At 32.7% G+C, this 13,014-nt stretch overlaps 3 protein-coding genes across 6 annotated transcripts in view; 1 reads left to right on the top strand and 2 right to left on the bottom strand.

Moving 5' to 3' along the window:
- The window catches only part of LOC125858581 (HMG1/2-like protein), a 377,596-nt gene that overhangs the window by 265,163 nt on the left and 99,419 nt on the right, over positions 1-13,014 (bottom strand). The window contains exon 1 of one of the 2 annotated variants that reach the window (XM_049538403.1): positions 5,914-5,918. The exons of the other annotated variant lie outside the window; for it this stretch is intronic. The gene's annotated coding sequence lies outside the window, so the exon portion shown is untranslated. Of the gene's footprint in view, positions 1-5,913; positions 5,919-13,014 lie in introns of those variants that run through there. 2 annotated transcript variants of the gene reach the window in all.
- Positions 2,203-5,851, top strand: LOC125858553 (G2/mitotic-specific cyclin-2-like). Its single transcript, XM_049538360.1, has 11 exons — positions 2,203-2,399; positions 2,802-2,925; positions 3,027-3,083; positions 3,176-3,221; positions 3,470-3,625; positions 3,725-3,847; positions 4,452-4,541; positions 4,642-4,863; positions 4,956-5,054; positions 5,141-5,319; positions 5,400-5,851. The coding sequence occupies exons 1-11, from the start codon at positions 2,345-2,347 to the stop codon at positions 5,542-5,544; spliced, it is 1,296 nt and encodes a 431-aa protein (XP_049394317.1). The 5' UTR covers positions 2,203-2,344; the 3' UTR covers positions 5,545-5,851.
- LOC125858576 (uncharacterized) lies at positions 10,505-12,571 on the bottom strand. Of its 3 annotated transcripts, XM_049538391.1 has the most exons (6): positions 12,368-12,571; positions 12,070-12,154; positions 11,882-11,983; positions 11,250-11,651; positions 11,076-11,161; positions 10,505-10,714 (listed from the first exon to the last, which is right to left on the bottom strand). In XM_049538391.1, the coding sequence occupies exons 1-5, from the start codon at positions 12,403-12,405 to the stop codon at positions 11,123-11,125; spliced, it is 666 nt and encodes a 221-aa protein (XP_049394348.1). In that variant the 5' UTR covers positions 12,406-12,571; the 3' UTR covers positions 10,505-10,714; positions 11,076-11,122. The 3 variants fall into 3 exon arrangements, with proteins under 3 accessions (XP_049394348.1, XP_049394349.1, XP_049394347.1); XM_049538392.1 differs by lacking the exon at positions 10,505-10,714 and having other exon boundaries at positions 11,079-11,651; positions 12,070-12,162; XM_049538390.1 differs by lacking the exon at positions 10,505-10,714 and having other exon boundaries at positions 11,079-11,651.

Genomic DNA, 13,014 nt, shown 5'->3' with positions numbered 1-13,014 from the left:
AACGTAAATTTTTCATTGATCTTTTAATCATTTTGAATTATCAATTATTGTGACTTATAATACTTTTTACGTAATATACAAATATATAAATTTCATTTCAAAAAAATTGAAGATTTCTTACACAAATTTCTGGTCAAATTTAAATTGTTTGACTCTTGATAAAATGAAAAATGCAACATAAATTGAGATATCAGGAGTAACAATTTAACTTTAACATACTTATTTTAACCTTAGTAAAATGATGTATAACTGTATAAACATTTGTGATTTATTTTGAATCACAAGTTAGTGTCAAACATAATTGAGACAGAAAAAGTATCAAATTTTGTCTACAATAGCTTCGAATCTATAATCCGTGTGCGTCTACCTCACACATCACAATTACTTTTTACTTTCATAATATTTGAATTTCCTAGAGGTTGTGTTATTCAAACCATGGATCCAAATTCTCTCTAGAATAATCTTTTACATAAAAAAAAAACACTTTAATGTCTGACAAGTGCCAGCAAAGGAGACCTATTATTAAAAAAATAAAAAAATGACCAAAACATGCCTCATAGCCTGCTACAATCATTAATTATATCATTTTTTAAATAAAAAAGATGTAGGAATGTATATAATAGGGAGTAATTTAAATTCAAAATCACTTCCAATTGCAAAAAGGTAGTCGATATTTGTCTATTTTTTTAAATTAATATTATTTATTTTTGAATTATCATATCAGATTTGACGCGATGAATATAACTCGATAATGTCCATTTTTTATAGTATTAGTGTAAAATTAGAATACCTTAAATATTGCAATAATTTTAATAACATCAATTTTACGTTATCAATATATATAACTATTAAAAAAAGGTCAAAAAATATGTATGAGCTCAAATTTCGATGAAAATATTGACTATGACCTCTACTTTTATGATGGGTCTCCTTAAAATAAAAGTGCCAATCATCTATCTAAAAAAAATTCAACTCTATTTTCCTAATATGAAAGTAACGTATATTTGAAGAAAAAAGATTTATTAATAGTAGTTGGAACTTAAATACAAATAACAAACTCATCCTATTTTAATTCATTTAAACTCAATTTAATTGGTGATGAGTTTGATATCTTTATTTTTAAAAAGAAAATTATTTGTTATATCATTTGGTAAAAACTTTACTTATACGAATGTTTATATTAAATAAATGACATGTGTTCGCATATACATCTTTTTATCACTTAATTATGATAATTTAATGATTATTTTTTTACTTTATTAAATTAAATTAATATGTATACTTATATTGTTTAAGCGAAGAGCAAAAAAGGAAAGAACACTTTCACTTTAAATAACATATTCAGTAATGGTACAAAAATCTATAGATGAATCATATTCCCACCTCAAAGGTAGAGACGGTTTGCAATAGATCCTCGACTATAAAAAAAATATAGCCCAAAACAGTCTAATAAATTTACACATTTTGATCGTTCGAACCAAGAATAAGAAATGAAAGAATACAATTAATTATGATTAATTAATATGTACTTTTACTCTATTAAATCACTCAACCAATTGTGAAGGAGTAGAAACGTAGGTCCCCTTCAATCAATTTACTTGTGCATGTTGTTATCTACCGCAGGACTTCATCCTCGACGCGAAGAAAATGAAGCTATGAAAACAAGAACAATAACATATACAGTGTAATCAAACAAAGTGATATCCGGAGATGATATAGTCTACATAGACCTTATTCCTACCTCAAAGGTAGAGAATCTACTTCCGATAGATCCTTGACTCAATCAATTAGCTTAAAAAAAAAAAACAAGGGTACAAAAAATAACAACTTATAACAAAAAACAACACATAGTAACATAACATAAACTACAACAAAATAAATACAATAATCAAGATACAAGAAATCAACAAATATTAACACAAACCAAATCAAGATCATGTCCTCAGTAAGCCGAAACTACAACATATTCTGAATTAAATTAATTTAATATAAACACCCGATACAAATAAAGTCGAAACTCCAATCATTCACCTATTCATTCAATTAAAGTTGATAAAAAAGGTTTCCTAATTTTGAAAGCAACAATGTCTCCTCCACATGCCAACCAAGGTGACCGTTATGCCTTTTTTTTAAGACGCTCTGATCCAACTAGCCGTTTCATTTGAAAATAAAACCCCCCCTCTGTATTCCTACTGACAAATACCCTCATTGCCTTTTTCTCTCAGTCCCCATCTCTACAGTTTTCTTGGGGTTTTTTTTACACAAAAGAAATCTCAAGATTGGGTTTTTTGATTCTTGATTTTTGGTGGGGTGATTGATTCTTGAAGAAATAATCAAAGAGAAAATGGGTGTTTCTAATGAGAACAATCCTATTATGACTAAACCCACAAATGGTCAAGGTAAATGTAGCTTAAAGATTCAATCTTTGTTTAATTTTTCCTCATTTTTGGGGTTTTAAGAGATTAAAATTAGCTAGGATTTGTGTTAATTAGTTTTTGGAAATCAGTTTTCTGGGTAATAAAAGAAATCTCAAGATTGGGGTTTTTTTCATTTTTGATTCTTGATCTTTGGTGGGGTGATTGATTCTTGAAGAAATAATCAAGAAAAAGTTAAAAAGAAAAAAAGGGTGTTTCTAATGAGAACAATCCTATTATGACTAAATCCACTGTAGCTTAAAGATTCAATTTTTTTTTTGAAAATTTCACCAATTTTGGGTTTTATGAGCTGAAAATGAGGGGTAAGAGTGTTGTTTGTTAGTTTTTGGAAGATGGGGTTTTTGAAAAATTTGATTCTTTTTTCAGAAATGGGAAGCAGAAAGTTTGGAGTGGAGACGAGGAACAATCGAAGAGCATTGGGTGTGATTAATCAGAATTTTGTTGGAGTTAGTCAATATCCTTGTGTTGTTAACAAGAGAGGAATATCTGAGTAAATTCCCAGCTTCAATCTTTGAGATTTTTTTCGTATTTTTAGGGGTTTTCATTTTTGTTAATCTTGAGCTGATTTGGGTGATTTTCTTGATCTAACAGAACTAATGGGATCTGTAACAAGAATCCTCCTATTCCAGCTCATAGACCAATTACAAGGTTAGATATATATAGTCAAAATTAGTAATTTCATTCCATTTATTTGAGGACCATATTCTTGGAATCTGACATGTAACTTTTTCAAAATGAAGGAAATTTGCTGCACAAATTGCTAGCTCCCAGCAGCATTATCCTGAGGTACTATTCATAAGCCTAGTGTCCCACAAATGGGGTCTGGTGAGGGTAGAGTGTATGCGGCTCTTTTTATGTATTTCATGGACTAATGAAAATGGATTCTTGAATTACTGAGGTTTCATTGTAGTTTATATAGTGTTATAAGTTGTGTAGGTGTAGCTAGGATTTCAATTTATGTATAATGTGTGCATATTTAATGAATTTCTCTACCTCCGCCCCTTGTTAACCAGTAGTACAATGATGTCTAACAGGAAACCAAGAAACCAAAATTAGCAGCTGAAAATTTTAGTGTATGGGAGGATGTACCTATAATAGATGTTGATGAATATGAAGCAGCAAAAGACCAGCCTGTTCCTATGTCTTTGGAACAAACTGAGACAGTGTCACATGACAACAAGACTCAAATGGTAAGAGAAATTTTGAGTGTTTATCAAGGAGTTGAATTTTAATCCTTTTGGCAAGTATCTTGGGAATTTTAGATAGCTAATGTTCATAAATTTTCTCAGGAGATTGAGATGGAGGATATATTCGAGGAGACCGCGATAGATATTGACAGTGATGATGCAAAGAACCCGCTTGCAGCTGTTGACTATGTGGAAGATCTGTATGCTTACTACTCAAAAATGGAAGTAAGTCTGACTAACAGTTTTAGTACCTTAAAAGAGACTTTTACAAAGACCAATGTGAATTTGATACCATTGTCATAAGGGAAGCTTCTAATGGAGCATTAAAGGTGACTAGACAATTGCTTTAGGTCCAGGTTCTAAGATGAGTATTGATATCCCACAGCTTACTTGAAATGATGTTTGAATTTATTTGAATGTGTTTCACATGGTAGTTGTTGAATGTTCGCACGGCAGGAAATTCAGGTGATAAATAGTACATGTTAGTCTCAATGGCCTTTGGAAATGTCAAAGGTTTACGCAATTATTTAAAGACTTATGAAGAGGTCAAGGTTTGATCAGATCACTGGAAATTAGTAGTTTTTGGTCAAATCTAAACAACATGTTTGATCTAAGTAAATTTATTGTTTTGATTTGATGAGTTTAAATAATTCTGTCATATTTTTAAGTATAAAGAATTTGGTTCCTGATGAAAAAGAATGTGGTTTCTGATGCACATGTTTGATCAAAGTAGTTTAGTGTTTAGATTTGCTGAGTTTAAATTTGGTTCCTGATGAAAAAGAATGTCATTCTTATTCACATTTGACTAAATAATGATCACTATATTCAGGTCAGCAGCCGTATATCGCCAGATTATATGGCACAACAGTTTGACGTAAACGAGAGGATGAGATCTATACTAGTAGACTGGCTCATTGAGGTACTTAAACTTTTACTCCCAATTGAAGTGTAAAAGGAGACTGCGAAATATTTGGGTACTTGATTGTCATATTGATTGATTGCTATTCGTAAATGAATAGGTACATCACAAGTTTGATCTAAGGGAAGAGACATTATTCCTAACTGTTAACTTGATAGATAGATTTTTGGAGAAGCAATCTGTTGTGAGAAAGAAGCTACAGCTTGTTGGACTGGTTGCCACGCTACTCGCGTGTAAGTATGAGGAGGTTACTCTCCCTGTGGTGGATGATTTGGTGTTCATTTCGGATAAAGCATACGCAAGGAAGGAGGTTCTTGAACTGGTAGCTAACAACGATATTTCTATCGAATGTCAACTCTTGTTACTGCATTTTCTCAACTATTACTAAAAGATATCATGTCATATTCCCTGCAGGAAAAAATCATGCTTAACACACTCCAGTTTAATATGTCCGTTCCAACACCATATGTTTTTATGAGGAGATTTCTCAAGGCTGCTCAATCGGATCGAAAGGTTAGTGGACTAACAGAGTCTTGAAATTTTTGATGCTCTTGATTGTTACATTCACCTAACTTTGTTGTGTACTCCTTTTGTAACAGCTTGAGCTACTTTCATTCTTCTTGATCGAGCTTTGCCTTGTGGAATACGAAATGCTTAAATTCCCACCATCCTTTATCGCTGCTGCTGCAATCTTTACAGCTCAGTGCACACTTTACGGTGTTAAACAATGGAGCACGACGTGTGAGTTGCATACAAAATACTCAGAAGATCAACTTCTGTGAGTGAACATTTCCACATTGTGATGATTGTAACTAAATTCTTTCTCAAACTTAACCCTCTTTTTTCGTACTTTTTTAGGGAGTGCTCGAGATTGATCGTGGGGTTCCACCAAAATGCAGCAACAGGGAAACTAACAGGGGTACATAGAAAGTACAACACATCTAAATTTGGTCATGCAGCAAAATGTGAGCCGGCTCATTTTCTTCTTGAGCAGAACCAATAAGAGGACGGACGGGACGTACATGTATAGTTTTTACTAACTTTACGTGACATCTGTAATCGGGTTGGTCTGATTTATGATATGGTTTTGGGGCATTAATGGAGTTACTCTACTTAAAATAACTCAGCCAACTGCTGTTGCCCCGGGGAATTTGACAACTTTTACTTGGATTATATAGCATAGCTCATTGTAAAACAACTTTGGGTTGTTTCTGTTCAGCTTGGAACATAACTGAATTGAGTTTTTTTCTCTTTTCACAACATTAATAAAATGTTTAGCTATTATTCATAAATATATTCCCTTCTACCGCTGCCTCGTGAAGGTTTGTGTTCAAATATTGAAATTTTTTGTGTTTATCAGTAAACCAAACACTTGTTATCAGAGACGGATCCAAATTTGAGTTTATAGGTTCTGAATTCTAGAAAAGACAGCTTTCACAACCACGGTCAGCGAAAAACCTCAATCTCTTCTAACTGCATAACTTTTCGTGTGTACGCAGACCCTTTACCTACCTTGTAGAGATATAAAAATTGTTTCAAGTAAAGCATTTCGAAGAAGTTGGAAAAAGATGGTACGTTAACAACAAAGAAATAATGCGATATGAAAAATACATATAGCATTCGGAAATTGAACTATAAGAATAAATTAATGCTTTACTTGAAACAATTTTTAATGGAGTTAAAATTTTTACATATATCCTTGATAATGTCGGCATAGAATTTGACTTCACTGACAAGCGAAATGGTAATTGATATAAGAATAGCTAGTAAAGAAATACTTCTGCTAAGATTCTAAACTTTGCTTTCGAAGGTTCATACTTGTTTGGTGTTTGTGGTTGTACTAGTGATACTCTTGTTAATATTATTAGTTTTTGATATTTATCTTTACATGTGTTTATTGTGTCTTGGCCATTGCTATTCATTTTTTTTAGGCATTGCACAACTTCTTCTATTAATTGTTATGTTTTTTATCGTTATAATCTTTCCTTTTTTATACCTGATATTGCTGAACTTAAGTCAAAAATCTTTCAAATATAACCTCTCTAAGGAGATAGTGATAAAATCTACATAGAACCTTTCTAAAATTTTACTAGATATATAGTCTTAATAAATAAATTGAAACAACACAATTCAACTTTTTGTAAAAAGAAGTTCTGCATTCAGTTTCAAAGGAAAAACTAACTACTCCTAATATTCTCATATAAAATGCTCAAAATAATTTTTAAAAGATAACCAGAATCTATATTCTAAAACAAAACCAGCAAATAAAAAAGAGATTTTATAGTAGTATGTTTGTTTGAAAATAAAAAAGGGAAAAAGTCTTTAGAATTTTTTTTAAAAATTTCTTCAATCTTCAAGTTCCTGGAGTTTTAAGAAGTCTTTTTTTTTTTAAAACATGACAGGAAAAAAAAACAAGAAATGAAATATACACTATGAATGTAACAATCGGGTTTCGTCGTTATAGAAAAACCAAAGGGGAAATATTTTGGACCGGAAAACTTTTTTGTAGTAGCTTGGAATTTCCCAACCTAGTCCAGATTTGGACAAAATCGGATTCATTAAAGTCTAGGAAAATCTGGTAACAATTGGGTGATCTAATTATGAATTTGATCACATGAGTAGGTAGCTAAGACGTTAAGGAACCCGTACGACTTTACATAATTGAATTCAGGCGAGTAGAACTCCCGAAATTGATCTTAGCGTGAACGGATAGTTTCTAAGTGTCATGGGTTGAATGTGTGTTGTGAAATGGGGTCTTGGAATTATTAAAATAGCTCATTTTTTCAGTGCAAGCCGCTGTAGCTGGGTGGGTGCCACCATGGCGGGGCAGACGCGACTTAAAGTCGGAAATAAACCCCCAAAACATTTTATTCTGCAATTTTCAAACTTGAGAGCTAAGGAATGAACCCAGGGGTTTTCTTGACAGTTTTTCACCATTCTTGAAGCTAAAGGTAAGATTTTAACTCCCTGAATCCATTTTTCGATCCGTAGAACGTAATCTAATAGGTAATTATCGATGGGGAAGAGTTTTGATCTGGAAATTATGGTGAAGAAACCCTAATCTGGGTATGGGGATCATGCGTATGATCTAGGGCTGATAGAATTGTTAGTAATTCGGGTAATTAGTTATTGTTTACTGATTCTCGTGTTAAATTAATTGTATGTAGACCAAAAACAAGCGGAGCGAATCAGGAAAGGGAATGATCAAGTTTCCTAGGGGATTTCAAGTTTGTTTCGAGGTAGGTGATGTTGTAATTTCATGATTGTGTGATATACGTTTGTTCTTGCTTCATTATAATACGTGTATGTATGCGAATGTTGCATTATTGATCACACTATTTGTAAATAAGATAGACGAATGATGAATGCTATGAATTATGACTTGATTGTATGATTATGAGAATATACTTGTGGTGGTGATTGTGGCTTGTTGAATGGATCGGGTGTTGCATTCCGACACACTAACTTGGATCGGTTGCCACATTTCGCTATAATTATGGGATCGGTTGCCACATTTCGACATAAACATTGGATCAGGTACCACGTTCTGGTATGCTAACAGTTTGGGTTTGGGTTCCATGAGAGAACCAATGAGTTGACATAATTGTGCATTTTGAGAAATGTGAAATTGTACGTTGTTCGTAAATGATGATGGTATTGTATATGTTCGGTGTATGCATGTTGTTATTATTATGTTGTATGACTTATATATGTTACACTTAAAGGAATAGCCGCGTGATCCTACCAATATACTGTGGTTGTGTACTAATACTACACTTGCTCTTTCTTTGTTGAGTACATGACATCTTATTGACAGACCTCACTTAGAAGATCATTGATCGTTCGAATTCAAGGGTGAGTCAGTTCTTCCAGTCTGCCATGAGTTCTCTTTCGATTTAGTCCATCTTATTCGGACTTAGATTAGTTCATTAGATATTCTTATGTTAGTTGGGTTGCACCCATTTTCCTTTAGACTTTTGGTTCATTGTTAGAGTTTTGGTACATTGACTTTCATGTACTAGGCGTATTTTCCGCAATTCGTTGTTAGATCTTTTGAAAGTTTATGAGAACTTCAGTCTTTAGTCATTTAAGCATGCTTCCGTATCTTTAAATGCTTGGTTTCGTATTAACTAGTTAGTATTAATGGTTCTCCCACTGGAGGGTTAGTGTGGGTGCCAATCACGATTGTTTGGGTCGTGACAATGAAAAATTATTTATGTAGATAAAGTATTGATAAAGTTGAGCAAAATAAATATTGCCTATAATAAGCATAATTACAAAATACAATAAATAATACTACCCCTATTTAAAAAATAATGACTTACTTTCCTTTTTAGCCTGTTTAGAAAATAATGACCTCTTTCCATTTTTTAGTAACATTTTAATTCCAGCTTTTCACGTGGAATGTTTAAGGCCACAAGATTAAAGAACAATTTTGAACATTTGACATAACTTTAATTTAAGACCACAAAATTCAAAAGTTTTCTTGTACCAAGTCAATCTAGGACACTCTTTTCTAAACGGAGAAGTATTTATTATATCAATAAAAGAGTTACTCCCTCTATTTCAAAAAGAATGGTTCAATTTAAAATAGAATGATCATTTTTTTCCTTTTTTTGCAACACTTTAACTTCAATTTTTCATGTGGTATGTTTAAGACCACAAGATTAAAGGACATTTTGGTACATTTGACATAACTTTAATTTAGAACCATAAGATTTAAAGACTTATTTTTTTTCTTAAACTTCGTTCCAAATCAAATTAGGTCATTCTTTTTGAAACGGAGGGAGTATATCCTTTTATCAGTTATAATCGCGCTCTTCTCTAATACAAATATATATATCCCTCCCTAGGAGCTCTCCCACCCTTTTTGCTCCCTTGGTGACTCGAACTCGCAACCTTTGGATTAGAAGTGAGGGGTGTTCACCATCCGAGCAACTCCTTCTCGTATATAGTTTAAATATTTGCCTTTTATAAATTAAAAAATTTGTTGTAATAAACTTGCGGCTAGGGCTTTATAAATTATAATAAAATATCAAATCCTCTCTCCCACCTGAGTCCTGTTTCTCTTCAAAATTTTCCCAATTGTTTTTTTTTTTTGGTGTTATATAGCTCTTTCATTTATTCATTCAATTGCTTCTTCCTCTGAATTACATCGTTACCGGTAAGCATTATTATTTTCTTAATTTTTGGAGAATTTACGCACCTCCTTTCGTATTTTCGTATTGGAAAAAGACGATTAGACATCACATAATATAACTTCAGTTTACCAGGAGGTCATGAGCATAAGATAGTAGGTTACTAATATTATTCTCGTAGTTTGTTGCTCCTCGGTTATCACATTATTCTGCTTTGTATGGTATGTTACACGATTCTCTATTATTTGCCATGTCTTATTTTTCATGCCCCGTTTACTTCTGTATTAAATGATGTCTTTCAGAAACAATCTTTCTATCTCTAGGACGAGTAAGTATGTTGTTGTTACCCAAATTAACCAACATAATCTATACGGAACAATTTCTGAGGTTGCTTCAATAGGTACTAGATAACACTACACCATAAGAGACCTTTAGCGGCAATAGATTTTCCTTTTAGCGGCATTATTTATTGCCACAAATGCATTTACCGGCATTTGATTAAATGCCATTGGAACCAATGTCACTAAAGCCTTTAGTGGCATTTATGTCGAGTGCCGGTAAAGACCCTTATTATTGCCGGTAAAAGCAATTACTTTTAGCGGCATTTATTTAGCGGCCTTTACTATTGCCATTAAAACTACCTTAGGAACAAGCACATTTGTGGCTTTTGCTATTGCCGGCAAATATAATAATTGTCACTCAATTAGTGTAATGACTTAAAATTGATCATGAATTCACCTAAATCCACATATTTAATTCTCTTTTATAACATCAAAAATAAAATGCACAAAAGAGATAAGTTCGAAGGTAGTAAAGAGGAATTACCAAACTCAAAACAATGTCATTCATTTAAAATAAGAACAAACAATCTTAATACATTCACAATACAAAGTATGAATCATCACAATAGAAAAAATGTGTTCAACATTGAAGAAAACAAGGCAATTCACTATTTTTTTTCCTAATGCAAAATGTGTCAGCTTTCTGGATCAATGCCATTCCTTGAACAAGCTCACCATTTGAATGAATATCTCGTTGTACACATATAGCAACAGATGGTTAGATTACAAGAAATGAGTAATCAATGTCAAGAGAAGCACCAAGTTTTGAATATGCAAGAACAAGAACATAATGTACAACATAACACACTTGTAAAGATTAACGATTGTCTTTGATCTAGAACATCACACTAATGTTAAAACTATTCCAGTGAAGCATAACCAGAGAATATATGACCAAATCAAATGAGATACAAAAATGAAGAGGAAGAGACTAGGACTTGATATCATTTGTGTTCTTTCATAATAGAAGCACAACCATATATGAACTAGAAGAGAGGATTTACCAAAAGAATAGATAGTTGATACGCACGATTATGTATGGTAAAAAATATTACCCTGTGAGAAGAAAGAACTTGTTGACACTTGACGACTTGAGCAGTGCTTATATTGCTTGTTCATTGCCACTATTGGCATCAGAAACCTAGTAAAATCAACACACTAGATGAAAAAATTATCTTGTACAACTAAATTTTAAGAAAAGAAGTTTTAAAACTTTGAAATCGGATAACCTGTCTAGTAGTACTTCCATTGTTTTGAGGCCTGCTTAATTCAGTAGGAGCATATTTCCACATGACTTTTCTCATCCATGATAATTCTGAAACTAGCATCTCTTGATTTTTTCTCATCAAAACCATTTCTTCATCCTGCTTTTTGTTCAACTCCTTCAACTCATTTATCTCTTGTTCTAACTTTTTTGCAGCCTCATTACACAAACCATCAACAGAAACATTTCGTAAGAAAGATTTACTGCCCCATAACAGAGAAGGGGTTGGACCAAGTCCTAAACCACGGACATAACCACTTTTTTCTTTTCCCAACACTTGTGAATACACATCGCCTTCCCAAGCAACACTATCATGAGATTGTTCCTCATGTATCTCATCATTACTCAACTTCTCTTTCATCATGTCCTAGTAATAATTAAGATTATTTTTTGAAACTGGCTGATATTAATTAAGATTATGATTTTTAATAATGTGAAAAAAGTACAAAATCAATGCAATGAAACTAAGAAGCTTCAACAGATTAGTTGCAGTTCACCAATTCCTCATATTTTAACCTTATAATCATTTTTTTTCCAAATCAATTTCCAAGTTAGAATTTTCACAATTGAAAGGTAAAAGTGTATAAGAGATCTTACAATGGCATTTGAAGACTCCTCATCCAATGGTCTACCATCTCTACGCTCTGTATGAGTTAATATGTAGATTTTTGCACGTGTGGGCTCTATTCCATCTATAGCCTATGAATTTAAATCGATGCAAAATAAATAAGGCATGACCAAAATGAATTGTAAAATCTTATAGTAAGTAATTTATGCATTAATACCTGTTCATTCATCAAGGTTGCTATGCTTTTGGATCCACCCGTGTGAGCCATTTTTTGGTTAGCTCTATTGATTCTATTTGTTTGACTACGCTTCTAGAATGCGAAAATAAAACATCAACTCTTCCTAGTATAACAGAGTGCTTAAGTTCTTTGAAAGANTTAAAAATAAGTTACTCACCTACCACACTACCACTTCTATGAATTCCTCAGTTACCAATTCCGCACCGAAAAATGATATTTTTTCTATGGGTTGTATAATTCTATCATCCGCTAAGTATATGATATAGGAAGCGCTAACCTTTGCTTTTTTAGAAAGCCACTACGAGACGAGACCATTCCATTGATCTCTTGGTATGTGAGCTGGTCTATTTTTCATCAAGGCATCTTTGGTCTTATATTTGGTCACATACATAGCCTTCAAGTCGCATTTATAGTCCCTCCATTTTTTTCCTATTGACTTTTTCACAAACTCTTCTCCGCATATCGGAATTGAGAACTTCTTCTGAAAAGATAGGCAAAAATTAACAAGATAACATCATGTATAAAAAGGAAAGGATACTTGTTAAGATCTTTCTATCTCTAGGACGAGTAAGTATGTTGTTGTTACCCAAATTAACCAACATAATCTATAAGGAACAATTTCTGAGGTTGCTTCAATAGGTACTAGATTATAACTTTGTCCTACCAGATTAATTGCACGAGACACCTACTATCTCCCACCAACAATAGGTACTAGATAACTTTGTCCACCAAGGCTAGGACATATGAGAAGAATGACCTAGTTTTTTTTTTTTTTTTTGTCTCCGCTTGAGAATTGAACCTACAACCTAGTGTTGCTGAATACGTATGTGTAATGTCTACTATTTCAATTGATCGATGCAGCCTGCAGGATGGATGAAATTTGCATCATTGTTGCTTACAATGGCAAATGGACTGCGAATTACA

This window comes from Solanum stenotomum, chromosome 3, assembly GCF_019186545.1.
Source record: "Solanum stenotomum isolate F172 chromosome 3, ASM1918654v1, whole genome shotgun sequence".
In the NCBI taxonomy this organism is placed as follows: Eukaryota; Viridiplantae; Streptophyta; class Magnoliopsida; order Solanales; family Solanaceae; genus Solanum; species Solanum stenotomum.
This window is presented reverse-complemented; position numbering and strand designations above follow the sequence as displayed.

What these genes read in the sequence shown, in the direction of transcription:
- LOC125858553 (XM_049538360.1), top strand. Translation starts at nt 2,345, where the DNA reads ATGGGTGTTTCTAATGAGAACAATCCTATTATGACTAAACCCACAAAT. An exon ending in TAAACCCACAAATGGTCAAG is followed by an intron (nt 2,400 to 2,801) that starts GTAAATGTAGCT and finishes TTCTTTTTTCAG; the next exon opens with AAATGGGAAGCAGAAAGTTT. An exon ending in CTGCTCAATCGGATCGAAAG is followed by an intron (nt 5,055 to 5,140) that starts GTTAGTGGACTA and finishes CTTTTGTAACAG; the next exon opens with CTTGAGCTACTTTCATTCTT.
- LOC125858576 (XM_049538390.1), bottom strand. Translation starts at nt 12,405, where the DNA reads ATGGTCTCGTCTCGTAGTGGCTTTCTAAAAAAGCAAAG. An exon ending in GGCTTTCTAAAAAAGCAAAG is followed by an intron (nt 12,155 to 12,367) that starts GTTAGCGCTTCC and finishes CTAGAAGCGTAG; the next exon opens with TCAAACAAATAGAATCAATA. An exon ending in AGGAGTCTTCAAATGCCATT is followed by an intron (nt 11,652 to 11,881) that starts GTAAGATCTCTT and finishes AATTATTACTAG; the next exon opens with GACATGATGAAAGAGAAGTT.